The 27,318-nt window shown below is 38.8% G+C and overlaps 1 protein-coding gene across 2 annotated transcripts in view; it reads right to left on the reverse strand.

The window, feature by feature from the left end:
- TTC27 (tetratricopeptide repeat domain 27) overlaps nt 1-27,318 on the reverse strand; it is a 172,651-nt gene that overhangs the window by 142,992 nt on the left and 2,341 nt on the right. For both annotated transcript variants that reach the window (XM_077843652.1, XM_077843651.1), the window contains exons 4-7: nt 20,506-20,646; nt 15,934-16,036; nt 2,589-2,753; nt 226-359 (exon numbers count right to left, since the gene is read on the reverse strand). In XM_077843652.1, the coding sequence (XP_077699778.1) occupies nt 226-359; nt 2,589-2,753; nt 15,934-16,036; nt 20,506-20,646 (543 nt within the window). The remainder of the gene's footprint in view (nt 1-225; nt 360-2,588; nt 2,754-15,933; nt 16,037-20,505; nt 20,647-27,318) is intronic.

A 27,318-nucleotide genomic window follows, 5' to 3' on the forward strand; every position in this document is an offset into this window, starting at 1 on the left:
TTTATTTTATTTTATTTTTTAAGATTTTATTTATTTATTCATGAGAGAGAGAGAGAGAGAGGCAGAGACATAAGCAGAGGGAGAAGCAGGCTCCATGCAGAGAGCCCGAAGGACTCCTTTGGGAGTCTCCAAGATAATGCCCCGGGCCAAAGGCAGTGCTAAACCTAAACTGAGCCACCCGGGCTGCCCTGGATGTTAATTTAAATAATTTAGGATCCTACTCACCTTGGTTAAATGTTCCTGAGGGGTGGGTGCTGGACTGAATTCACAATGTGAAAAGGCATCCCCTTCCCGTCTTACATCCAGAATAAGTTGTGCCACATAATTTTCTTGGAACCGTGTCCTTTTCCCCAAAGCACCTAAAAAAAAAAAAATAAAAAAAAAATAAAAAAAAATAAAAAAAAAAATATATATATATATATTAAATTGTATCTATTGATTTGTCAATCAGATCTATCATACAGTCATGAAAAGTAGTATTTTCAGAGTGCTTTGAAGTCAGTAAGGTATTTTTTCCACTTCACATTAAAAAAAAAAGACACAAAAAACCTGAGGCTCAGTGATGATCTTAAAACTTATAAAATTATAAAGCCAGGGTATAAAATAAAAAATAAAAATAAAATTATAAAGCCAATAAGCTATGGGCCAGAACTGAAACCCAAGATTTATGCCACTAGATTACACATATTCACTTTTGCATCAAACTACCTCCTTCCTCAGAAAAGTGTCAGAGGTAGAAGTAGAAATATCATCATCCTCATTTAACCGATGAAAAACCAGACTTTCTGAGGTATAGTCATTTGCTTCAGATCTCTGGGATTCTCAGTATTAGAGCCATGGTCTCCAGGTTCTAAATCCCACAGTCTTTCTATTATTCTATCTGGCTTCATTTAACACCACCATTTTTTCCATTTTGTATCTGAAATAACTTGTTACAGAATAGCTTTAATAGAAGCAACAGTCCTAATATCCACTCTCTGGCAAGTGTCAGATTACAAAGACCCTTGATTGTAAAGACCAGCCTAAGAAGTCTGGATTTTATCCTGCACCGCGTCTGGCTCTAAATTATACCTCGACCTTTTAAACATGTTACACAAAAACAGCTACTGAGATGGTCAAACACAGCTCACTTTTTAATAGAAGGGCTACAGTTGAGGGGAAAAAAATAATAATCGGATTTTCATTTTATATTTGTGAGTATCACATTTGTATTTTTAAGTTCCTCGCTCTTAACTTAAAAAAAATATGAAGAACTAGCTAGTAAATACACCAGTGGTTAAAGCTGACTATACAGAGTACTGTGCCATTAGTTTTTAAAGAGCCCAAAAAGATTCCCTAAGGGCCAGAAGATTTAAAAACAGTCTCTGAAGCTAACCTCACAAGTTATATTATATAGAACTATATTTTCAAATACAGATGAGACTCCAACTTACATATGACCATTGTTCCAAAAGTTCTAAGCTGGATATTTAATAATTTTCCCCATACAAACAATGTAATATAAGATGGCTAAGATCCCAGATCAGGCCACAAAGTTATATTTAACTCATAATATAGCTGAAAGATTTTATTGACAAGACCAGCTTAAGTAAGAAGCGCAGAATTTAGGGTTAAGAATGGACCTTAGAAATAATCTAGACCAAGTCCAGGAAGGACAAAGAGGTGCGATCACTTCAACCTTCACAGATGGGTAGTCAGTCACAGCCTGGAATGCTGAGCTCAAGTTTAAGAGGTCTAAGTGGTGTGCTGGAACTGATCATGCTGGACTTTCGTTAAAATGGCGATGGATACTGAATGCCAATTATATTGTAAAACCTCAGGAATAGAGCAAGACATAAAAAGCAACCAATGCTTATTTTGTATTCAGAAGAAATACTGAGGTTTTTGGAGAAATTCTATAACTTATTTGTTCATTCAACAAATATCTGAGTGCCAACTATATGCCAGTGTTCTAAAGCACTGAATCTAAAACAGTCAAAAATTTCTGTTAAGACAAAAAAAAATTTCTGTTCTTAAGACAAAAAAAAAAAGCAGATGAAGGCCATAGGTATTTACAAGAAAGGGCAATGTAAAGAGCTGACACCAAATATAGAAGTCAGGAGGCACTTTAGGAAACCCACATCCACAAAGAAATGGCCAAAAGTTCATTTGTGGGGGCACCTGGCTGGCTCAGTAGGTAGAGGATGCGACTCTTGATGTCAGGGTTTTAAGTTCAAGTCCCAACATGGGCACAGAACTTACTTAAAAAAAAAAAAAAGTAGGGTGCCTGCTGTATGTGTGTATATAACTATATATATATATATAAAACTAACATGTAGCCAACCACATTACATATATATATATATATATATATAAAACTAACATGTAGCCAACCACATTAGAAAATAAAGGGGAATTTCCAGGAATAAAGAAAATATTTCATTTCAGACTTGTTCTAAAACTATGAATTTTTAAAAGAAAGTCTTTAAAACCAATTTTTATAAAGCAAATAGAAAAAGAAATACAACCAAACAATATAGCCAAACTGCCAATAGCTATATGAGTTTTATCATAAAAATAAACCAATCATCCACAAAAACAAATCTTACCTGTCAAATCAATTTGTAACTTGCTAATGTCTTTAGCAATGTTGAACTGATCTTTTGCTTTTGTATATTCATAATAATATAAAAATATATATGCACACTCCAGATGGAATTGAATAGCCAAATACTGACCGGAAGCACCTACAAACAGATCCTCTAATTTCATCACTGCAAGACATAAGAGAAAACATTAAAAACTATGATTAAAATGAAAAATCTATCATTAAGTAAAATGAGCAAATGAGTAAAACGTTGAGCCCATGGTACATGAAGTATATATATATTGCATCATCCCTTAAAGATTTTAAATCTGGAAGATGAAGAACACAAGTACAACCACAGTTCACAGCTAGCATTCTCTGAGCACTCACATGTTCCAAGCACAAAGCTAAGGACATTACATACATCCCGCCTTTATTCCACACAATTCTAAGAAACACAATTCATAAATCTGCCCTAATTTTAGAGTGCTTGTCTTATCTGTGCCACTAAAATATATGGCAACACAAGGTGAAGATGTAAAGTATCAAAGGAATCTACAGAGTTAAACACGACAGAAAATCTAATGAAGAAATCAGCTTACAGTTTCCTTCATTAAGAATACAGAAGTCCTCCCTTCAAAGGAGAAACAGATACACAAAGATATATATGACCAAATAGAAAATGAATATTGGCTTAGCAGTCAGATTCTGCTTTCTCTAAAAACCAGGGGCTAAAAAGACAGGAAGATAATGACTTTATAACAGAGTATCTGAAATGAAATGATTGTCAAAATTAATTATATGTAATAAAAAGGCTAGTTGACACCCACCAAGTTGGAGGGGGTGTTCACAGGTCACCTGATCCAGACCTCTACAATATCCCTGACAACTATCCCTCATAAATGCCTCCAGTAATGGTTTAGTCAGCATTTCACAAAGCAGTCCATAAGAATTAATGCATAATGTGAAGCTAATATAACAATGTATGCTAATTATACTTCAATTAAAAAAGAATTTTAAAAAATTTTAAAGAATTAATGCATAGTAAATGAATAGAACATGTATTTCCAATGTCCAAAGCTGGGAGAATCTGTTCTCTTTCAAGCTGAAAGGGAAGTGATATATACTGTCTACTCTGTCTGGCATGAGGGGTTTTACATTGTGTTATAATTCTCACAATGATGTCTTTGAGATTGACACAATCCCCATTTGATTCACTAGAAAATTGAACTCTGATAGCTTATAGATTAGTCACCTCAGTTATTAAGTGGCAAAGCCAGAATTTGAATCGATGCTTATTGGGAAAACAGGGGGCAGGGAGGGAGTTGGAAGAGGAAGCTGCAGAGGAAGCGTAAGTATGTAGAGGGGATGTTATACAACCCAATCTCCTTCATCACCTAGCTATCTGCCAGAAACACTAATAGCTATGAAATAGATAGATATCCTTTATTTTATTCTGAACTGAAATTAAAATGAGTCTGAAAAAGAATGTTTTTCTGCGGCACCTGGGTGGCTCAGTCAGTCAAGCATCCAACTCTTAATCCCAGCTCAGGTCTTGATATCAGGGTTATGAGTGGAGCTGGGTGTGGAGTCTACTTTAAAAATAATAAATAAAGAGGTATTTTCTATATACTGCCAGACTTTTTTTTTTTTAAATAAAGATTTTATTTATTCATGAGAGACACACAGAGAGAGAGGTGGAGACATAGGCAGAGGGAGATGTGGGACTCGATCCCAAGACCTCAGGATCACGCCCTGAGTGAAGGCAGATGCCCAACTGCTAAGCCACCCAGGCATCCCTACTGCCAGCCCTTTAAAGAGATTCTATGGATTCAAAGAGAGTAAGTCAAGATGTACATGTATTACTTCAAAAAACAGACAGGTATCTAAACATGAACTTCTCACAACGAAGCTCCTTCAGCAGAGTTCCTCCAAATAAACCACTCTCAAGAAAAGCTGGAACTGATGATATTTTGGGCTCTTAGTGCTTTTAATTAAATTTCTTTTCCTTCTGACTGCCCATTACTCCTAAGTGTCTAGCCATTTTTCTCAGAAATACAGTAACCTTCTACCATGTTAGCACAGTTCACAAGTGAGAGGATTCTCCTTAGTTGTCGATGACAGTCAAGTAATCTTCCCAAAAGGTTCCGGATACAAACATATATTGAGGGATGTGAAATTTGGCCAAGGATTTTTTTTTTAAATCTCTCAATAAACACAGAAAGACTGTTTCTGCATTTAAGCAGATTTCTGATGTTGTGATAGCTCATATAAGCCTAGGGAAGACTATCAAATGTAAACTGTCCTGATAACACAAAAGTCACATAAATGCTCAACGCTGATTGCCTGTACTATCTTCCCTCCTACCTACCTACCTGTGTACGTCTATTAGCATAACTTGCTTTGAGCTTGTACTTCTGTGCTTCTTCCACATCTTATGTGTTCACGGATCAAAGACTTAAATAAAATAGGAAGGGAAGTCCTGATTTTTTTTTTTAAGAATTAGTTTAATCTTTAAATTCCAACAGCATGTCAATTATTTTTCCAATAAAACACCTCTAAAAACCTGGATTTGGGGCAGCCCTGGTGGCTCAGTGGTTTAGCGCCACCTTCAGCCCAGAGCCTGATCCTGGAGACCCAGGATCGAGTCCCACGTCGGGCTCCCTGCATGGAGCCTGCTTCTCCCTCGGCCTGTGTCTCTATCTCTCCCTCTCTCTGTGCGTCTCTCATGAATAAATAAATAAAACCTTAAAAAAAAATAAAGTCTCTCAAAAAAAAACAAAAAAAACTGGATTTAGGGCACCTGGGTGCCTCCCTCAGTTAAGCATCTGACTCTTGGTTTCTACTTAGGTCCTGATCTCAGGAATAAGATCGAGCTCTGGGGCAGCCCCGGTGGCGCAGTGGTTTAGTGCTGCCTGCAGCCCAGGGTGTGATCCTGGAGACCCTGGATCGAGTCCCACGTTGGGCTCTCTGCATGGAGCCTGCTTCTCCCTCTGCCTGTGTCTCTGCCTCTCATTCTCTCTCTGTGTCTCTATGAATGAATGAATAAATAAATAAATAAATAAATAAATCTTTTTTTTTTTTTTTTAATAAATCTTTAAAGAAAAAAAAAAGATCGAGCTCTACAGCAGATTCTGTGCTTGGGGAGGAGTCACTTGAGATTCTCTCTTCCTCTCCCTCTACTCCTCTCACTCATGTGTGCTCTCTAAATAAATAAATCTAAAAAAAAAAAAAAAAAAGCTGGATCTAAAATGTTTAATATATAGCACAGGCCAAACAGGGCCCCAGGCACCCACTGGAGCCCATGGCCTAGCACTGAAGCCTGGTGAGCCTGCCAAAGGGAAGCTAGCTAGCTAGTTAGTTAGTTAGTTAGTTAGTTAGTTAGTTATTTAGTTATTTATTTATTTATTTATTTATTTATTTATTTATTTATTTATTTATTTATTTAAAGATTTTATTCATGGGACACCTGGGTGGCTCAGTCAATTAAGCATCTGCCTTCAGCTCAAGTCAAGATGCGAAGATCCAGCCCTGGGAAGAGCTCCCTGTTCAGTGGGGAGTCTGGTATTCCTCTCCCTCTGCCCCTCTCCCCACGCTCTCTCTCTCTCAAATAAATAAAAGCCTTTAAAAAAATAAAGATTTTATTTGAGAGAGAGAGAATACACACATGCACGTGGGAGGTAGGTGGCAAGGGGGAGGGAGAGGGACAAGCTGATTCTGAGTGTGGAGTCCAAGGGTAGGGTTCAACCTCCGGACCCTGAGGTCATCACCTGAGCCCTAAACAAGAGTCCCACATTAAACCAACTGAGCCACCCAGGTGCCCCTAGGGGAAGCCCTTTAAGCTCCTAAGAAGTTTAGATGTTGAAAACATTCCCTGTGCATGGAATTTGATATTATATGGTTTATTAAGACCTGTTATGGCTGGCCTTGGACATTTTTTGTTAACTAGTAGATTCAGGAGATGTTGGAGTAGGAGGATTAATGTTGATGACTTTAGGATGCTGGCTCCATCATAGGTATAATTATGCAAACTAAAACTCCAGAAAGAACTGCCAGAGAAGGAATAAAAAATAAGATTTCATAGGAAAGTACTCATGTTGATCCTGAAAAAAAACAAACCAAGGGCAATAGCAGCAATTGAGCAGAGTCTCAAGCACAGAAAATCCAAATACAATTCCTTGGAGTCAGTGTGAACAAAGCTGACGTTAACTCTACCAAACGTTGTATGTACCATAAGGGTTTCAATTAAGTAAAGTATGTATAAAAAATAAGTAAAAAAATAAATAAAATGTTTAATATAGTTTTTTTTTTTTTTTTTTTTTTTTTTTTTTTTTTTTTTTTGTTTAATATAGTTTTATGTTAACAATTCTGTTGAGAACAAAGTAAGGAATCCTCAGGGAACAAAAACTAAGTGAAAATTGAACCTCAGGAATTAAGTAAGCATGCCCTGAGGCCATATTCTGGCTGAAGCTATCTACCAAACCTTAGGAAATCCCATTTTTATGGCTACAAGGAACACCAAAGACAAAAGATGAGGAGGCCTGGACCCACCCAAAGTAGCTGATCTAACAGGAGACTGCACTTGAAGCTGAAACCCAAAGAACTGTATCTTCAATGAAAGATTGAAAGGAGATAAGTCTGCCAGGCAGAAGAGTTCAGCAAGAAAAATGGCACTAGAAGAACAGTAAAAAATTTATCCTAAGAGGGGAATCCCTGGGTGGCTCAGCAGTTTAGTGCCTGCCTTTGGCCCAGGGCGCGGTTCTGGAGTCGCGGGACTCCCCAGCATGGAGCCTGCTTCTCCCTCCTCCTGTGTCTCTGCCTCTCTCTCTCTGTCATAAATAAATAAATAAATATTTTTTAAAAAATTTATCCTAAAAAAAAAAATTAAAAAATAAATAAATAAATAAAAATTTATCCTAAGAATTCATAATCATAAGCCAGCCTTCACAGATTTGTGACATCATGTCAAAACAGGAAAGTGCTAGCCAACTGCAATTCCTTTCCTAGGAAGGGAGGGAGGGAGGGAGGGAGGAAGGGAGGGAAGGAGGGAGGGAAGAGAAAAGAAAGAAAATCCATTCCTCCCTGATATGCATACTTCTCAAGCTTATTTCCTACTGCTGCCCCTCCTACTGCTGGTCCATCCTTCTCCTGCTTCTCTCCCCTTCTCAATGATTTCCCTCTATTCCATCCTATCCAATCTAATGAATTATGATATATCGCTAGAATTGTGCTAGATCCTATAGCAAGGTTTATGCCTTGATCTTCCCTAATAAGAGGATGGGGGAAAGAAGAGCTAGAAAGAGAAGACACGTAATCATTATTTAATACACAGTTAGGGATCCCTGGGTGGCGCAGCGGTTTGGTGCCTGCCTTTGGCCCAGGGCGCGATCCTGGAGACCTGGGATCGAATCCCACGTCGGGCTCCCAGTGCATGGGGCCTGCTTCTCCCTCTGCCTGTGTCTCTACCTCTCTCTCTCTCTCTCTCTGTGTGACTATCATAAATAAATAAAAATTAAAAAACACACACACACACACACACACACACACACAGTTAATGTGATGTGAAATTGTGTGGTACTGACCATCAGTACAAAAGAGGGGAAATCCATAAGGCTGGGATAGTTGTATAAGCCTTTTTTGGAAGGGCGGCCTTGAAAGATGGGTAGAAACTTGGCTACAATTCATTATAAGGCTCATAAGAGGAGTCCACATGGGTCTTGTTCACTGCTATATGTGTACCACCTATCATAGCTAGTGCTCAATAAATATCCCAAGAGTGTACAAATATTTAAAAACCTTTTGATGGCTACCATCAAGATGGAAATCCAATGTCCTAGTGACCTAGCTCCTACCTACCTGTTCAACCTTATCACCTGACACAAAACCCACCCTCAGAGTCTACTCCTACCATTGGGAACTACCAGAATTCCCAAATGCTCAAAGATGTTTCAAGTCCCTCTGCCTCTCTTTGTACATGTTATATGTCCTTTCCAACTTCACCTAGTAAATTCTTATTCATTCTTCAAGAGTCAGTTCAAGCATGAGGCACTTTGTGAAGCTTTCTCTGATCTCTCAGGTTTAGACTAACCACATCTCCTGTTCACTCCTTTCTCTATATGCCCTTTGTTTCTATTTGTATTTTTACCCCTGCCCCACTGAGTTCATCGATATCCCTAGCACCTAGCACAGTGACTGACACATGGTAAGCACTGTAAAAACAATTTTTATTAATTATGAAATTGAGTAGAAAAGATAAATTCAAAGGTAAAACAGGAAATAATTAAAGGCTTTCCTAATCCAAAAAAGTGACATAATGAAATTGGTATTTAGAAAAACCAATCCAGTACTGATGTGAAAGAAGGAACAAAGGGCCAAGAAAGGGCCTATAAGTCAGGTGCAAAACTTCTGATGTGAAGCAACAGTAACAGTAGACTTAAGTAACTGGGTGCTGGTCATACAGAAGGACAGACCTAACCAGTCACTATCTGTTGCTCAACAGCAGTCCTGTCCAATGAAACCTTCTCTGATGAAGTAAGTATTCTCTAGCTGCACTGTCCAAAATGGAAGCCATTAGCTACACATGGCTTCTGAGCACTCCAAATGCACCTAGTGAAACTGAGAAACTGAATTTGTTATTTTACTATAAATTTAAATCATCACAAATAGCTAGTGGCTACTATACTGGACAGCACAGCTCTCCGGCTAGCAGTTGTAACAAAATCACAGATTTTTTTAATTAATAAAAGGAAGCACTTTGCAGCAATTATGGATCCTAACAATGCAATGCATTCTCTCTCAAAGTAATTTCAGAAAGTGCCCAAGGAAAGAGGAAATAACTCTTTTGGATACAATCTTCCAATGGGTTCCAGCATTAGGATAAGTGGAAAGCTGGCCTAAGAAGAATCACATTATTTTATATCTGGAAAGGATTCAATGATCATTTTACACGGAAAGAATCCTTGGTTTGGAAGTCAGATGAGTTGCCTAAGGTCACACAGGAGGACAGAGTAGAAACCAAAAGCCAGATCTTAAAATACCATGTTTTGTTAATTGAACTGTGATCATTTCAGAGGTGTATACTGATGTAAAATGTTATCAACTGCACACTTTAAAATATGAGTAAATACTGCAGGTCAATTATACTTCAAAAAAACTGCTTAAAACACACACACACACATACACATTACATATGCCCCACCCTACCATCCTCTGGCAACTCTTCAGTTCTAGCTCATAGAGTTACTGTAAGGAATAAACCAGTTAATGTATTTAAAGACTCAGAACAGTGCTTGGTATGGAGCTGGCACTACAGAAACATTAACCACACTATCATTATTAGATACCAGCATTCTGCCCTACTGACCAGCTGTGGAAATGTAATACAAAAGTGGGCAGGATTTGGAGTTACAAACTCTAGATTATAGGTCCGGCCCTTGGGCAATCTGAGTCTCAGTTCTTTGTAAAATGAGTTAATTAGCTGAACAGGGATCCCTGGATGGTGCAGCGGTTTGGCGCCTGCCTTTGGCCCAGGGCGCGATCCTGGAGACCCGGGATCGAGTCCCACGTCGGGCTCCCGGTGCATGGAGCCTGCTTCTCCCTCTGCCTGTGTCTCTGCCTCTCTCTCTCTCTCTCTCTCTGTGACTATCATAAATAAATAAATACCTTAAAAAATTAAAAAATAAATAAATAAATAAAATAAATTAGCTGAACAAAATAATCTCTAAAGGACCTTTCCAAACTGAAGGTTTTGGACATGGCTGAGCATAGGAGTTGCAGGAATGGGAAAGGATGCACATGGGACCCTTAGGGAAGAACTGATAAGATTTAAGAACTGGCTAGATGCACAGTATGATGGAAAACTATGAGTCAATTATGAACACGGTTTCGAGCTGTGTATACCTCAAGGTTTAAATAAAGAAAGGAGCAAGTCAACCCAGTAGACGTATATTTATTATCTTAAAAAATCAGTAGGTTTTCCATGGAAACGAATATTCATGACCTTCTGGACACAAATGTTATCCAGTACATTTAAAAAATATATGCTAAACCCAAAATCCCTTCTTACAAGATTATTTTAAAGCTATGTTAAAATCCCAGGCAGCCTCGGTGGCTCAACGGTTTAGTGCTGCCTTTAGCCCAGTGCCTGACCCTAGAGACCCAGGATCGAGTCCCACGTCAGCCTCCCTGCATGAAGCCTGCTTCTCCCTCTGCCTGTCTCTACCTCCTTCTCTGTTTCTCATGAATAAATAAAATCTTAAAAAAAATGAAATCCCTATGGATAATTATAATTATCATATTTAGCATATTTTAATAACATTCATTTCAAAGTATCAATTCTTTTTTTAAATCAGTGCACTTATCAATCACCAAGAGACTAATCTCTTGGTCAGCTCTTCTGATGTGGAAACAACCTAACCCTAGAGTCACAGAGTTGCCTGTAGATGTTATAGCAGAACTCTCAGACGAAGCATTTCGACCTGTTTTCTCTTAGACAGTGACTTCTTCACAAGCTGATCCTCAAACAGCTACACTGCAATACTACATTTCATGCACTGTATGGAATGCATTTTCAGTATCAGCTCCCTGAATAAACGGCTGAGTATGCACCTAAGCAGTCTTTTAGAGAATCGTGGTTTCACTGGTGTGACATCCAAAAGAGTGCCTCAATCATACTGAGGAGCATACTTTGCAAGACTCTTACTCTTTTCATAGATGTGACCAGTCCAACAAAGTTATGCTGACATTCTGATGGGCTCTATTCCATTACAAATTTATTGATGTCACATTTCTGGACAAAAATATAAAGATCACAGTTGTTCATGAAATCTTCACTTTTGGTTCATGGACTGAAAAAAAATCCTGCCAACTTTTTGATGATCCTTCAAGGGCAACATTTCAACTATAATATCCTTCTCTGGACACTGAGGAGTATTTCAGTTATAACTGACTGCTTGGTCAACATTTGGGTCAAATCCCAGAACAAAAAAATTTTTTAAATAAAATTGTTTAAATGTTGCAGTTTAAGACTATCTGCAGGCCTACCTAAACATAGCCAAAAGGGACCAATTTATGACTAGATAAAATGAAAAATGTCGTTGATTAGCCTAGCACAACAACATAAAAAATGCTTAATTGTAAGCAAAGCAAATGATATGCTGCAATATACTACAGAAAAGAATCAAGACCACTTGGGGAATGAGTCACTTAAGAGTCATATTTTCCAGATCTTAGTTAACTCTTTCTGTTTGGAAACTTAATTTTACCCCACAGAATAGAATTCTCTCTAAAACATAACATATGGTTCTTCCCTTTTAAAATGGCACATAAGGAAGGCTATTTTTTTTTCTTAACAATTAATTATTATAGAGGCACCTGGGTGGCTCAGTTGGTTAAGTGTCTGCCTTCAACTTAGGTCATGATCCCAAAGTCCTGGGATCAAGCCCATGTCAGCTCTAGGCTCAGCAGGGAGTCTGAGCCCGCCCCTCCCCGAGTAAATATAATCTTTAAAAAATAATAATAATTAATAATTATGAACATTAGTCCCTGAGATGTGGTAAAAATGTAGCCATAAATGCAAATTTACATAATATGGGACTAAGGGAAGTAATGTGACTTTCCCTACAGCAACTGCATCAAATTTGATATCCTATAAAAAGAAAAAATAACTCTCAGTGACATCTTTTTTGTTCACTACCAATTTTCCATAACAGTATAATAAAGTATAGGAAACTGATCTTAAGCAGTGTAACGTAATTACTTTTCTACAAAATTAAACAGTAGGCTGAATCCTGATGTCATCTTATTCCAAATGCTTTTACTATCCTCTGGAAAGGACTTTTTTTTTCCCATTACTATCAGTGATGTTCAAGTCACCCAAGACTCAAAACTTTACCCAATTTCATTTTTTTTAAATTTTTTATTTATTTATGATAGTCACATAGAGAGAGAGAGAGAGGCAGAGACACAGGCAGAGAGAGAAGCAGGCTCCATGCACTGGGAGCCCGACGTGGGATTCGATCCGGGGTCTCCAGGATCGCGCCCTGGGCCAAAGGCAGGCGCCAAACCACTGCACCACCCAGGGATCCCCTTTACCCAATTTCATGAACTAGAAGCTCATCCCCACTCTTTTTCCTCCTTTGTACTAAGTTCGCTTATGGAGCACTCTACATCATTTCAAAAATATGCAATGGCATGAATGGAGGAGACTCAGTCTACACCATCTACATTTTACTAAACATAGAGGACAGCATGTCTGCTAAATGGGGCATTGGGTCTTCATTTTGTAGGTTCATTCGAAATGAACTCAAAGGTTCATTCTGTTTTTCATTTTGAAGAGAACTCTACCCCTATGCAATTCTATCAGGAGAGATTCAAAATTCATATAGCAAAATTGAAGGATCAATTTTCTAACTGCTACAGTATTCCACTTTTGGAAAAATTCTTATACAGAAGTTAAATCAGATGAAAGTTGCTATTGAGATGGAGGATGACAAATGGAGTTCTAAAATGTTTCCCTCAAAGCACATGTAGAAAGCCTCAATAAACCTCAGCTGTTGTTATTTAACAAACATGTACTATGCTAAGTAGAAAGAAGTTAAAAAAAAAAAAAAAAAAACGAGCTCACAGGGAGCTCACAGTCTAGAGATTCTGTAGCCTTAGTGAAAATAAAGATGGTTCAGAAAGCTAAATTTGCTCATAAAAATCTTTTATAATCCAAAGCATTAAACCAAAGACTACTGTAGGAAAAAGGGATAGCTGTTTTTCAATTCTGTTACTCAAATATCATTGTATAGAAAAGCAAATTCCTTACGTGTAATAAAACAACTAATCTATCATATGTCAGGTGTAAATTCCATACTAGAATACACACACATACACATACACACACACATATATATATTTTTTTTTGTATATATACAAAGTCTGATCTAACATGTCTTTTGCTTGTTCCACAGCCTTGTATTACCTAAAATCCTAAAAGAATATAAGTGGTCTAAGTCTTGGCATAAACAATATAAATCAATCAATTACTATACTCACTGCATAATACTTTCCTTACTTTCCCTTTTTGAATCATGTACAGATGTTCATTTTATCTAAGATTAGCATATGCTTATGTATTTCTACCCTCAAACAAAAAAAAAATTGAGAAATTAATCTCAACAAAATTACCAAGCTTAGTAATATCTATTACTGCACAAACTAACATCTTCCTCTAGTGTGCTGTGGTCTAGACTGTTACTGCATAGATGTATCTATCCTTAAAGGAAACAGACTGCAGAAAGGTATAGAAGCTTCTTGAAATTGCATACATGCATATGTTAAGGGTTGTTTTATCCCTTCATGAATGTGCTATCCATCAAGTACAAATCATTGCTTCTCCACCCAGAGTGACACAAACCACTCCTTCCCCAACACATCCCCCCTTATCCATGGGGGACATGTCCCAGGACCCCCAAAGGATGCATGAAACCACAGTAGTACCGAATCCAAGATACACTACATTTTTTCTCTCTCTCCATGTCTTTTTGTACTGTTATCACACATCTTCTTGTGATGATGTGAGACGGTAAAATGCCTACGTAGAAGGTGAAGTGAGAGGAATCATGTAAGTATCGTGATGCTTTGATCTTCTGACAATAGGTCAGAAAGAGGATCATGTGCTTCCAGACCACAGATGACTACAGATTAAGTAAACCACGGAAATAAAAACTATGAATAACAGACAGTACTGTACACATATAAGCACATGTATACATTCTCATGCCAAACATACTCTTGCTACGTGAAAGGAATATGGGCTTTGGAATCAGACATACCTTGTAACTCAGAAGTTCATTACCAAGTCCTTTTGTGTTCAAGTTTCCTTCACTATAAGAGAATCTGTTTTGTTTTTGTTTCATAACTTTTGCTAAGAATAATCATTCCAAAAGCCCAGGGAAACCAAGTGTCTAAGTACTCAAGATTTTTCCTCTTTTCAAAATGCTTCCTTAGGAAATGTGAAGAGCATTTGTAACACAGGCAGTGCAAGGCACTGACAGAGGTGTGTGGTTTATACTTTCATTTATATTTTAGGTCCTCTTTATATAAATTACATATTACAATAAAAATAGTATAAAATGTAAAAGTGCCTCTCTGTCTACTGTCATCCTCAGTAAAGTCTATTTCCTGCCAAATATTAAAAAAAAACAAAGGCTTTCTTCATGTGCTCAATAGGACAGAGGATGAGTAATTTCTACTCTGCATGTAATTTGGCACAATTTACTACAACTGGAGTCTGTTTCCTTCAAAGGTACATCTATGCAGTAACAAGGTAGGCCACAATACACTAGACAGGACACTAATTTGTGCAGGAACAAATAATACTAAACTAGGTGTTTGATTGAAATTAATTTCTCAGTTTTCTTTTGTTTTGTTCTACTGTAGAAATACATAAGCTTATGCTAATCTTAGATAAAATGAACATCCGTACATGATTCACAAAGGGAAAGTAAGGAAAGCTAAGGTATTTTTTTAAAATAAACAAAGTTTGGGATCCCTGGGTGGCGCAGCGGTTTGGCGCCTGCCTTTGGCCCAGGGCGTGATCCTGGAGACCCGGGATCGAATCCCACATCGGGCTCCCGGTGCATGGAGCCTGCTTCTCCCTCTGCCTGTGTCTCTGCCTCTCTCTCTCTCACTGTGTGCCTATCATAAATAAATAAAAAAAATAAAATAAAATAAAATAAACAAAGTTTAAAAATAATAAAATAAAATAAAATAAAATAAAATAAAATAAATAAAATAAAGTTTATGTTTGTTTCCAAAGAGGCTTCTTAAAGAACAGAGAAAATATTAAAATACTTTTAAGCAATTTGCGATAAAATCCTGGTAACCTACACTTTCTAAATAGATAAAATAAGTGATAGTGATTACCTCTTTTAAAATTCAATGGCAAAAAGAAATTCTATAATCTGACACCCTAATAATTTGTGATATTCCACACCCAGAAATAAAGGGGAAAAAAAAGAAACAACCTCAACCAGAAAACTATTACCTATATAAAAAAAAAAAAACTACTATTACCTATATAAAAAAAAAAAAAAAAGGGGATCCCTGGGTGGCGCAGCGGTTTGGCACCTGCCTTTGGCCCAGGGCGCGATCCTGGAGACCCCGGATCGAATCCCACGTCAGGCTCCCGGTGCATGGAGCCTGCTTCTCCCTCTGCCTATGTCTCTGCCTCTCTCTCTCTCTCTCTCTATGTGACTATCGTAAATAAATAAAATAAAATAAAATAAAAATTAAAAAAAAAAAAAAAGTAAAAAGGACTGTCTCAGCTTAGAAATTAGCATGGAGCTGCGTGCCCACATCAAACAAAATCTGCTACGTACCTTCCTGGATACAGTCTCCAGCAAGAGCAGAGAGCTGTGGTGAGCGCTCCTCCAGTAACTGCTGGTGAATACTCACACATCTCAAAGTCCACCATGGCAAGCTCTAGGAAAAAAAGTACTACGTAAGCTGAAAATAAAGGCCTCTCTGAAAAACAATTTTTACATTAATTGAAAGCAGTGTTTAGAATCTTTTTAACATGCGTGAAATTAAAGTTATGCTTCAACAAACTTATCCATCCACTGCTCTGTCCTTGGGTATAATACCCAAATCTGCTTCTTTCTCTTCTTCAAGAATAACCTCTCTCTTCCATTCTCTCAGAGCCTGTAATTTTAGCCAGTTGGGCTTCCTGATGCCATTCAGAACTTAGTATCTCCTCCTTTAAAATGTTTGCTGCTGTCATCATCTCCACTGTGGCACCCCCTCAGCACCACAGTCCACACAGCAGCTCCTCCAGGAGAGCTCCAGCAAGATTCCAGGAGGCAGAGTATGCAGTGGTGGTAATGGGAGGGGAGGGGTAATTTTTCTTCCCTCCTCTGAAATTCTAGCATATTATTTGTACTACTACCTCCTTTGCAAACACATTCCACCGCATTCATATAGGTCATCCCTAGCTTTCAGTGTTGTCCACCATCTGCCCAATAAGATAAGAAATCATGCCCTGCTCATCTCTACATCCTCCTCAAAGCAATGTATTTTACACAAACCACACGTTAAGAAATACCTTGGATTCAAATATTTCCCGAAACTAACCCAATCCCTTCCATATCCTTGTGAAATCCCTCCATGAAGCCTTCTCCCATGAGGAGGGCACACATCAGTCTCTCACTTCTCTGAACTTCTGCACTGTTCCTAGAAGTTAGTACCACATCAGACAGCTCTTATTTTTCAAGAGTAGAACTCCACCTGGCCCAAACATTTTGAGGATAGACACCGCTTTTTATACACTGTCTTGACTAATGCACAGGCTGAGAACACAGTAGGCTTTTTTCTACTGTCTAGTGTTCTTGATTACTATTTAAAAAAAAAAAAAAACCTTGTCCCTGGAACACCTGGGTGGCTCAGTCAGTCCAAGCATCTGATTCTTGATTTTTGGCTTAGGTGATGGTCTCAGGGTTGTGAGATGGGAGCCCAGCGTTGGGTCTGCACTGGGTGTGAGGCCAGCCTGGAATTCTCTCTTTCTCTTTCCCTCTGCCCACCCCCAGCCCCCATTTCTGCACGCACAAGGTCTAAGTAAATAAATCTTAAAAAAAAAAAAAAAGAAAGAAAACATACATCATCAGATGCTGAACCTTTAAACATCAGATCAACACATTAACTCTTTTTTTAAGATTTTATTTATTTATTCATGAGAGACACACAGAGAGAGAGAGAGAGAGAGGCAGAGACACAGGCAGAGGGAGAAGCAGGCTCCATGCAGGGAGCCTGACGTGGGACTTGATCCTGGGACTGCAGGATCAGGCCCTGGGCTGAAGGCGGTGCTAAACCTGCTAAACCGCTGAGCCACCCAGGCTGCCCAACACATTAACTCTTAACCCAAGAGGAGGAATGTGGAAAATAATAGAGGAAGTATAGCCTATTCTTCTATTGAAAAATAAAGGTTCCCTTTTCTATTTGCCAAGAACTGCTTAATAGAAAATCTGAGGCATTAATAAAAAAGAAACTTGGGATCCCTGGGTGGCTCAGCAGTTTAGTGCCTGCCTTTGGCCTAGGGCGTGATCCTGGAGTCCAGGGATCAAGTCCCACGTTGGGCTCCCTGCATGGAGCCTGCTTCTCCCTCTGCCTGTGTCTCTGCCTCTCTCTCTGTGTCTATCATAAATAAATAAATAAATCTTAAGGAAAAAAAAAATTGCGAGCTTACTCCTTTTTTTTTTTTAAAGATTTTATTTTTGGGATCCCTGGGTGGCGCAGCGGTTTGGCGCCTGCCTTTGGCCCAGGGCGCAATCCTGGAGACCCAGGATCGAATCCCATGTTGGGCTCCCGGTGCATGGAGCCTGCTTCTCCCTCTGCCTGTGTCTCTGCCTCTTTCTCTGTGACTATCATAAATAAATTAAAAAAATTTTTTTAAAAGATTTTATTTTTAAGTAATCTCTACACCCAATGTGGGGCTTGAACTCACAACCTCAAGATCAAGAGTCACAGGTCTACCAACTGAACCAGCCAGGTGCTCTTCATTTTTTAAATAATTATAAATAAGGAAAATAATATTTCAGAAAAATTACCTAGCATAATGTCACGCAGCTATTAAGTGGCTAAGCAAGACAAACTCTGATCTGATTTCAAAGCCAAGACTCTTTTTACTCAACATTTACGTATTACTAATACTAGCCTATCTACTACAGATTAGAGGATTGGGAGGAAAATCACCTTCTTTTATAGTTCCACAAAAACATCACAATGAACAACTAGATATATCCTTTACAAGTAAGCCTACTCAAAGCTAACTTTAAAAGGTTAAAATTAACTTGGATAAGTGTAGGACACTTCTTTTATCTTCACTTATCAAAGAAGTCATTTTTATATCATCAATTAGAAAATGACATATTAAAGATCCAAAGAAAAAAGAACTGTCATGTTTTCACTGAAAGGCAAGATTTCAGCAAAAAGTAATGTTTGCATGGTGACATGTAACAAGAAAACAGGGTTGTAAACCCAAGTCAAAAATTGTTTAGAATCTGTTTAGAATTCAAATAACTTGTCTCTCCAATCCTACAAAGTATGACATCCACAACTAGCAATTCACATATCTATTTGTTCTAAGTTGACAGTACATATACCTTTTTTAAAAATGCTTAACAGGGGTGCCTGGGTAGCTCAGTTGGTTAAGCATCCAACTCGATTTTGGCCCTGGTCATGATCTCAGGGTCATGGGATCGAGCCCTGCACTAGGCTCTATGTTCAGGGCAGAATCTGCTTGGCCCTCTTCCTCCAACCCCTCCCCCTGCTGGAGTGTGCTCCAGCTCTAAAATAAATAAATAAAATCTTTTAAAAATAATGCTTAACATAATTGCTGATGAAAGTTTTCCACCAACAAAATTTATAACTGTCTCACTCACTCATTAATAACTAAGTCATGGGCAGCCCCAGTGGCCCAGCAGTTTAGCACCACCTGTAGCCCAGGATGTGATCCTGGAGACCCGGGATCGAATCCCACATCAGGCTCCCTACGTGGAGCCTGCTTCTCCCTCTGCCTGTGTCTTTGCCCCCCCCCCCCACCCCCGTGTGTGTTGCTCATGAATAAAGAAAATTAAAAAAAAAAAAAAACTAATTCACTAGAAAGAAAATAATGCCATTTGGCAGCCTTGTACCTTGGCAACTTTCTTCAGAGCCAATTACTAGTCATTTTATAAGAGAGCATTTCACTCAGATCAACTCTGGAAACATTTTTTTAATTCAAGCTAACAGGGCCAAAAAATCACAGATAAGGCCTCTGACATATTGAAACCCATCTAGTAAAACCTCTTCTAGTACAACTGATTCCAATTCCCCTGACTTTCATGACAATGATAGAGGCAAAACTTGCCTTACCTTTTCTTTGTCTAAACTGAAATACTTAGGAAATTAAGCCCTTACATAGTATAGACCAAGTCTACATCTGCCAACTGAAAACTGTTTCTCAAAATTTTTCAGCCAATACTAAGAAATTGAGAGGTTTCATATAAAATTTAATTTATTATTTCTGGTAACATGGGTCAAGCTGCCACAATCAGAACAGGAGTCAGTAAGCTATAGTTTCCAGGCCAAATCCAACAACTATCCCTTGTTTTTTGTGCAGCCCAAGAACTAACAGTTTGTACATTTTTAAACCCCTGAAAGAAACACAAAAGAATATTTTGTGACATGTGAAAAGTAAATAATTCTTTAAAGAAATGATGTAACAGGGGTACCTGAGTGGCTCAGTCCATTCTGACTCTTGATTTCAGTTCAGGTCATGATCTCAGCACCATGAGATTCTCCCTCTGCCCCTCCCCCTGCTCATTTGTGTCACCCACACTTGCGTTCTCTCTGTAAATAAGTACTTTTTTAAAAATGATGTAACAGGGATGCCTGTGGGGACTCAGTGGTTGAGCGTTTCCCTTTGGCTCAGGGCATGATCCTGGAGTCCTGGGATCAAGTCCCACATTGGGCTCCCTGCAGGGAGCCTGCTTCTCCCTCTGCCTTGTCTCTGCCTCTCTCTCTCTCTCTCTCTCTGTCTCTCATGAATAAATAAATAAATAATCTTAAAAAAAAATGATGTAACAGACATTCAACAAATGCTGTAATAAATTCAACCCGAATAATGAACCAAGGTATGATGTGAACCAGGACACAGTAATTAAGATCCACTGTAAAACTAATGAACATTGATATACATTCACACATACACATATATACATCTATTTAATCCTTTTAAAGGGGCTCAATATAATCTCACAAAGAGAGAACATTTTTATTTTCATCAGATTTTACAGTGAATTACCTAGTCAACTAAGAAACACACCAAAACACTGTCAGCATCACACCTGAAGTCTGATGCTACTCAGCACATAAGTCATCCCTGGGTATGAACCAACTGCCTTTTTTTCTTTCCTTACCTGAACAGCTGTCAGTTTATGCCTTACATTCACTAGAATAACTCGTGCTAATAAAAGCAGTATAGGCTTTGAGGTCAGGCTGTAGACTGATTCACCGTCTAGAATAAGCAGATTCAGAACAACTGCATCCAGTCCTTTGACCTAAAAAAAAAATATGTAAGACAAGACGACATGATTTAACAAAATATTAATCTTTATAGGTCATATAATAACATATTTTCCTTAACTCAGCTTTGAAACAAAGGCATCAATCTATTACACAGCAATTGGCACTGGACAGAATCATAACATTATAAATGCCCCTGGAGACCCACAAATCCTATATGCTTGCACTTTAGAAGAACAGTGAAATTAAGAAAATGCTAGTATTGAAGAGGCTTCATTCTTTATAGATTTACTTACAAAATATCATCTCTAAAAAGCATCGCTATGTTAAAGTACTTCTAGTAAATACATTTCACATATACTTCATTAGCTGGCAAATGTCATGACAAAGCAGGTCTGCTCCATAATTCCTTTTTTTTTTTTTAGGATTTTATTTATTTATTCATGAGAGACAGAGAGGGAGAGAGACAGAGAGGGGGGGGGGGGCAGAGACACAGGCAGAGAGAGCAGCAGACTCCATGCAGGAAGCCTAAAATAGGATTCAATCCTGGATCTCCAGGATTACGCCCTGGGCTGAAGGCAGCGCTAAACCACTGAGCCACCCAAGCTGCCCTTGCTCCATAATACCTAAGCCAAACAGCCAATAAGGTCCTACATAGCAAATGCTGAGTGGGCTTATAACCATGGACCGGTAAGAACATAAGGCTGCAAAAAAAGAGATGCCTTTGAAAAATCCACTCCTTGGCTGAACAGAGATTTTCTACAATGGACAAGGCACCCATGTTTTCTAAGATGTGTACTTTATAATTTTGACAGCTACCACAAAATAGACAGCAAGCATGCTTACATATTAGAAGCACGGGCTCTAATGTAATAGACACAGAATAGTGTCCTTTTTCTGCCTCTTACTCGTTTGGTATGGGTAAATTTTTTAACTGAAGCCTCAAATATGAAATAATAAAACTCACTCATTATAGCGTTCTCATAAGGATTAAATTAAATAAGCCAAATAATGCCAGTACCTGGCTCAATATGTTGTTGAAGAGCTCAATATGGCCAAGAAAGAAATAGCTGTGGGTTCATCCACTGTCCTACCTTCATCATCAAGAAGTGTAACAGAGAAATAGAGATTTACCATGAAAAAGCGCCACCAAACCACAAACAAAGCTTACCATTACCTACACTAAGGGCAAAGGAATTTTTTTTAAACTTCAATAATTAAGAAACTATGGTGACGTTATTATGGCTACCTCAATTTTAGAAGGAAATAGATATAAATGTTATGTGTAGCTGAAAAATGACACAGAAGTCAGTGTTTGAACAGAAATCCCAGCGTGTTGTCCTACTCCCAAACCACTGTTCTTCCTACCACCCCAGCTGCCTTCCCCATAGATCTCTTCCTACCTCTCAGGATGGTTCAGGACCAGGCCAAGCATTAGAAGGCTGCAAGGACAGGGCCAGGATCACATCTAGTCTTCTGACTGGGACCACTTATGGTGGTGTGCTACTGACATACAGATAATGGAAGAGGCCCAGTGTAGAGGAGCCCCTCACCGTGAGATCAGTCTGCAACACATGAGCCCAAGGTGTTTTGTGAGACCTCCAAGTGGAGGTGCTGAATACACCACTGGATACACTCACTCAAAAGCTTGGGAGAAAAACCTGCCCTCTGTACCCAGACTGTATTCACAGCCTCATCGAGTTCTCTTCTCATACAAAGATACCAAAATAAAGATTTAACCACCTTTATTTCCCAAAGTCCCAACCAAACTGGTGAAGTACAACAAGATATGACATGCCTTTAGGACAAGAATCCGGGTGCCTGGTTGGTTCAGTTGGTTGGGCAGCTGACTCTTGATTTCAGCTCAGGGCATGATCTCAGGAACGTGGGATCGAGCCCCATGTCAAACTCCATGCTCAGTGAGGAGTCTGCTTGAGATTCTCTCTCTTTCCCTCTCCCTCAGCCCTCTTCCTTCCCTGCTCTTATGCCTCTCTCTCTCTCTCCCTCTAAAATAAATAAATCTTTAAAAAAAAAAACCATATTCTAATCATTTTGAAATGAGAAACACATTAATTTAGCAGAAATTTAAATCATTCTCTTCTAAATGAAATCTCTATAGATAAGTAATAAATGAGTAATTCTAGGGTAACAAAAAACGATACAAAGCAATAGCCCGTGGTATACTACCTATGTATACTGTCTCTGATACTCAAACCCAAGGGTGGTTACTAAACCACCTACTCTTCAATTCAAAATTCTCTGGAGATGGGCGGCACCTGGGTGGCTCAGTCGGTTAAGCATCCAACTCTTGATTTCAGCTCAGGTCATGATCTTAGGGTCATGAGATCAGCCCTGCTGTCTGGCTCTGTACTTGGTGTAGAGTCTGCTTTAAGATTCTGTCTCTCCCTCTCCCTCCCTCTGCCCCTTCCTCTCCTCACACATGCTCTCTTCTCTCTCTAAAATGAAATTAAAAAAAAAAAAAAACCTTCTCTGGAAATGGTATTAACAAGGCAAGTAATAAATAAATGAGTGAATGTATGAATAACCAAATAAACACATTTCTCTTCCCAGTGCTACCCTGCATCATCATGAAAAAATGAAATGCTTTTCTACCTTCTGCTTAGGTAAATCAGCTTCTGCCGACCCCCAAGATATAACACTGATATTCCAGCTGAGTTCTAAATGTGTTTCAAGAGGTTTTGGGAAATGAATGGTCTGTTTTTAAAAAGGATTGTTTACATTTTCAATAAAAACTGACAAAGCAAAGGTTATGACTCTCTTAGGAATTATTCCTCAGTCAAAACAGCATGTGACATGTAAAAATAAGTATTTATAATAATAGTGAAAAAAAGTTGAAACATCAGCAAGCCTGAGATAAATTTACTATAAAACCAGATTACTAAGATCAACCTTTCTTTGTAAGAGGTGACCAGTAATGCTTGGACATGGGCCTTCAGTGCTATACCTTTGGTTAGCACCAGACATCAGAAAACAGTATTAAAAATGGACAAGGCCATAAGTTAAAAGCAGGGAAAATGAATTTGGCTTTGGTCACTATACTCCATGACCATAAAATATGTTCACAAATATTTGTGCTTCACAAGAGCTAAGAAACATAAATCAGCACAGAAAAATGACAATTAGAAAATACTGACGTGTTTAAAAACTTCAACTCCCCCTACCTTCCAAATTCTCAGATTGCTGGCAAAGAGTATAAATTGAATATTCCTTTTAAAAACAAACTGACGGGATCCCTGGGTGGCGCAGCGGTTTGGCGCCTGCCTTTGGCCCAGGGCGCGATCCTGGAGACCCGGGATCGAATCCCACATCAGGCTCCCGGTGCATGGAGCCTGCTTCTCCCTCTGCCTGTGTCTCTGCCTCTCTCTCTCTCTCTCTCTCTCTCTGTGACTATCATAAATAAATAAAAACTTAAAAAAATTAAAAATTAAATAAAAAATAAAAAATAAAAAAACTGACAAAAAAAATAATAAAAAAAATAAAATAAAAAATAAAAACAAACTGAGAGGCGCCTGGGTGGCTCAGTCAGTTAAACATCTGCCTTCAGCGCGGGTCATGATCCCAGGGTCCTGAGATGGAACCTGCTCAGCAGGGAGCCTGTTTCTCCCTCTCCCTTTGCCATTCCCCTGGCTTGTGCTGTCAAATAAATAAAATCTTTTTAAAAAAATAAAATAAAAATAAAAACAACCTGACCTTACCAAAAAGAGATGAACATGCTTACACTCTAAGGCAAAGCAACTCCACTTGTGGATATATAGAGCACTGCAGAGCTTCCCCACTCCTTGCTGGGAAGGGTGTATAAGTGGCTAAAAGATCATAGCCCGAGGACCAGTAAAAACAGCATCCTCCATTAAGCACACTGCATTAGTCATTTTTTAGTATGCTATGCTTTGAAATTCTTGCAAATGATTTCCAGAAGATGTGTTCCTAATAGCATTAATGTAATATACAGCAATAAATAAAAAGGAAACATACTATATGGCCATCAATAGACAGACATATAGATTCTGATGCAGTCATACAACTGAAATACTATACAACAGTAAAAATGAATAACAGTATTTTAAAATACAGTATTTCAAAAAACAGTATTTCAAAAATATACCATTGAGCAAAGCAAGTCACAGAAGAATGTATACAGTTTGTTTCATTTTACAGAAGTCCAAAAACTGGCAAAATTAAACAATAGGTATTCTACAGTTATATAGGTGCTGAAACTATGAAGAAAAGCAATGGAATGGTTAACACAAAATTCATGGGACTGGCTCATGGGAGAGGGCAGCCGGGGACATCATCCAGAAGCGCACGCAGGGGACCTTCTAAGGCGGTATTTCCCAACCCCTTTCCCAGTCACAGCACACGGAGAAGATGCTATGATTAGTGGTGCACAGCAGGGATCTAGCAAATGCTGCCAACCAGAAGGGACCAGTTGAAAGGCTCCCCCACACCCACACAGGCCCCACACAGGGCCCCTCTGCTCCACATCTGTAGAACAGTGGTCATGAAGCTCTGTTCTCCTGCGCTGCTAATGTTTCTCTCTCAAACTGGGTGGTGAGAACAAAGGAGTTTTATTATTTCAACTGCATACACTTCGTATGCTTTTTTTCCCCAATGTATGAGATAGTTCTAATGGAAAAAAAAAAAAAAAAAAAAACTAAAATCAAAGTCTCAAAGTTTCAGGCAGCCTGGGTAGCTCAGCGGTCTAGCACCTGCCTTCAGCCCAGGGCATGATCCTGGAGACCCAGGATCGAGTCCCACATCAGGTTCCCTGAATGGAGCCTGCTTCTCCCTCTGCCTGTGTCTCTGCCTCTCTTTGTATGTCTCTTGTGAATAAATAAATAAAAATCTAAAAAAATTTTTTTTAAAAAGTCTCAAAGTTTCCTACAATCTGGCCTGAATCCCATGAAGTCTGACCTTTCAATGCTACTTCAGCAGGCTCACAACATCCCGCTCCCACAAACACTGCACTCTTCCCCGCTGTGAGCATCTACTTACATGACCGCACCCAGACTGCCTTTCCTCCTCTTCCCTACCTGTCCATTTCTCATCACCCTTCAGGTTTAACTCAAGGACCACTCCCAGCTAAACTGACAAAATTCCCATTCCCCACATCTCTTGGTTAACTTCAATATTTTACAGTCCAAATCTCTCATGTAACCTATTTCTGTACTGCTTTGAATTGTTACCTGACATCACAGGTGCTTCTGCACTAGTATAGCAGAAAGAGGGCTGGATTTGGACCCAGAAAATGTGGCTTCCAATTGCCTAGCTCTAAGACCTCCGACAAGTTTCCTTCACCACTGGGAGCTTCCATTTTCTCATCTCCAGAATCCTCAAACTGATAGAACATGTGAATTGGGATGCCCGGGTGGCTCAGCAGTTGAGCATCTGCCTTCGGCTCAGGTAGTGACCCCAGAGTGCCGGGATCAAGTCCCACTTCAGGCTCCTTGCAAGGAGCCTGCTTCTCCCTCTGCCTATGTCTCTGCCCCTCTCTGGGTCTCTCATGAATAAATAAATAAAATCTTTAAAAAAATTTTTAAAAACAGAACATGTGAATTAAGCACTCACCCCACATATCTGTGTGCAACAAACACTTACGACTTTGACTATTTGGTGAATTTTTAACCTAAACCACAGGGCTGAAGAGGCAGAAACTGTTTCATACACAACAAGAGAAGAAATGAGATGTTCCATATAAGCAAATTTCTAGACAACTGAGGCATATCTCTTTAAGTGACATAATCTTTGGGATTTTACTTTAATGACAACTTTTATAAAGTGAACATTAAATTCCCTTCTTAGACATAACATACAGAAAATTTTTTAATCTCTTGTTAATGATTTAGGGCCAGGATCAGAATTTCAATTATTCTATTACAACATAATATAGTTATTACACAGATGTGTACAGAGCTAATTACTGTGGCTATCAGATTATGGCTGTTTTTGTACTTCTCTTTCCACTCCCACCATCAGATTTTTAAAATATATTTTACTTATTTATTTATTTTCAAAGATTTATTTATTTGAGAGAGCATGCGAGCAGACTCCATGCTCAGCAAAGAGTCCAATAGAGGGCTGAATCTCTTGACCCTGAGATTAAGACCTGAGCCAAAACTAAGAGTCCGACTCTCAACCAACAGAGCCAGCCAGGTGCCCCTATTTATTTTTTTAAGTAAGCTCTATGCGTAACGTGGGGCTCGAACCAACAACCCCAAAATCAAGAGTCATACACTCCACCAACTGAGCCAGGCAGGAGCCCTTCTACCTTCAGATTATTGTTTATTTTTAAAGATTTTATTTATTCATGACAGACACAGAGAGAGAGAGAGAGCGAGAGAGAGAGAGAGAGAGGCAGAGACACAGGCAGAGGGAGAAGCAGGCTCCATGCAGGGAACCTGATGTGGGACTCGGTCCAGATCTCCAGGATCACACCCTGGGCTGAAGGCGGCGCTAAACCGTTGAGCCATCGGGGCTGCCCTACCTTCAGATTATTAACACTTATCTCTAATAATTCCATTCCTGACACTGAACCTTCTGGAAGTACTTGAAAAATCTGATTAATGAACAAGCATTCTTAGTAGATTTTGTACAAGGTAAAAGTCATGTTTTTTTTTTCCTACCTACTATTAACTCCAGTTTATAAAAACCAGTTCCTAAAGAAAACAGTAACACAATAATAACTATAT

The sequence above is a fragment of the Canis aureus genome, chromosome 12 (genome assembly GCF_053574225.1).
Source record: "Canis aureus isolate CA01 chromosome 12, VMU_Caureus_v.1.0, whole genome shotgun sequence".
Taxonomy (NCBI): Eukaryota; Metazoa; Chordata; class Mammalia; order Carnivora; family Canidae; genus Canis; species Canis aureus.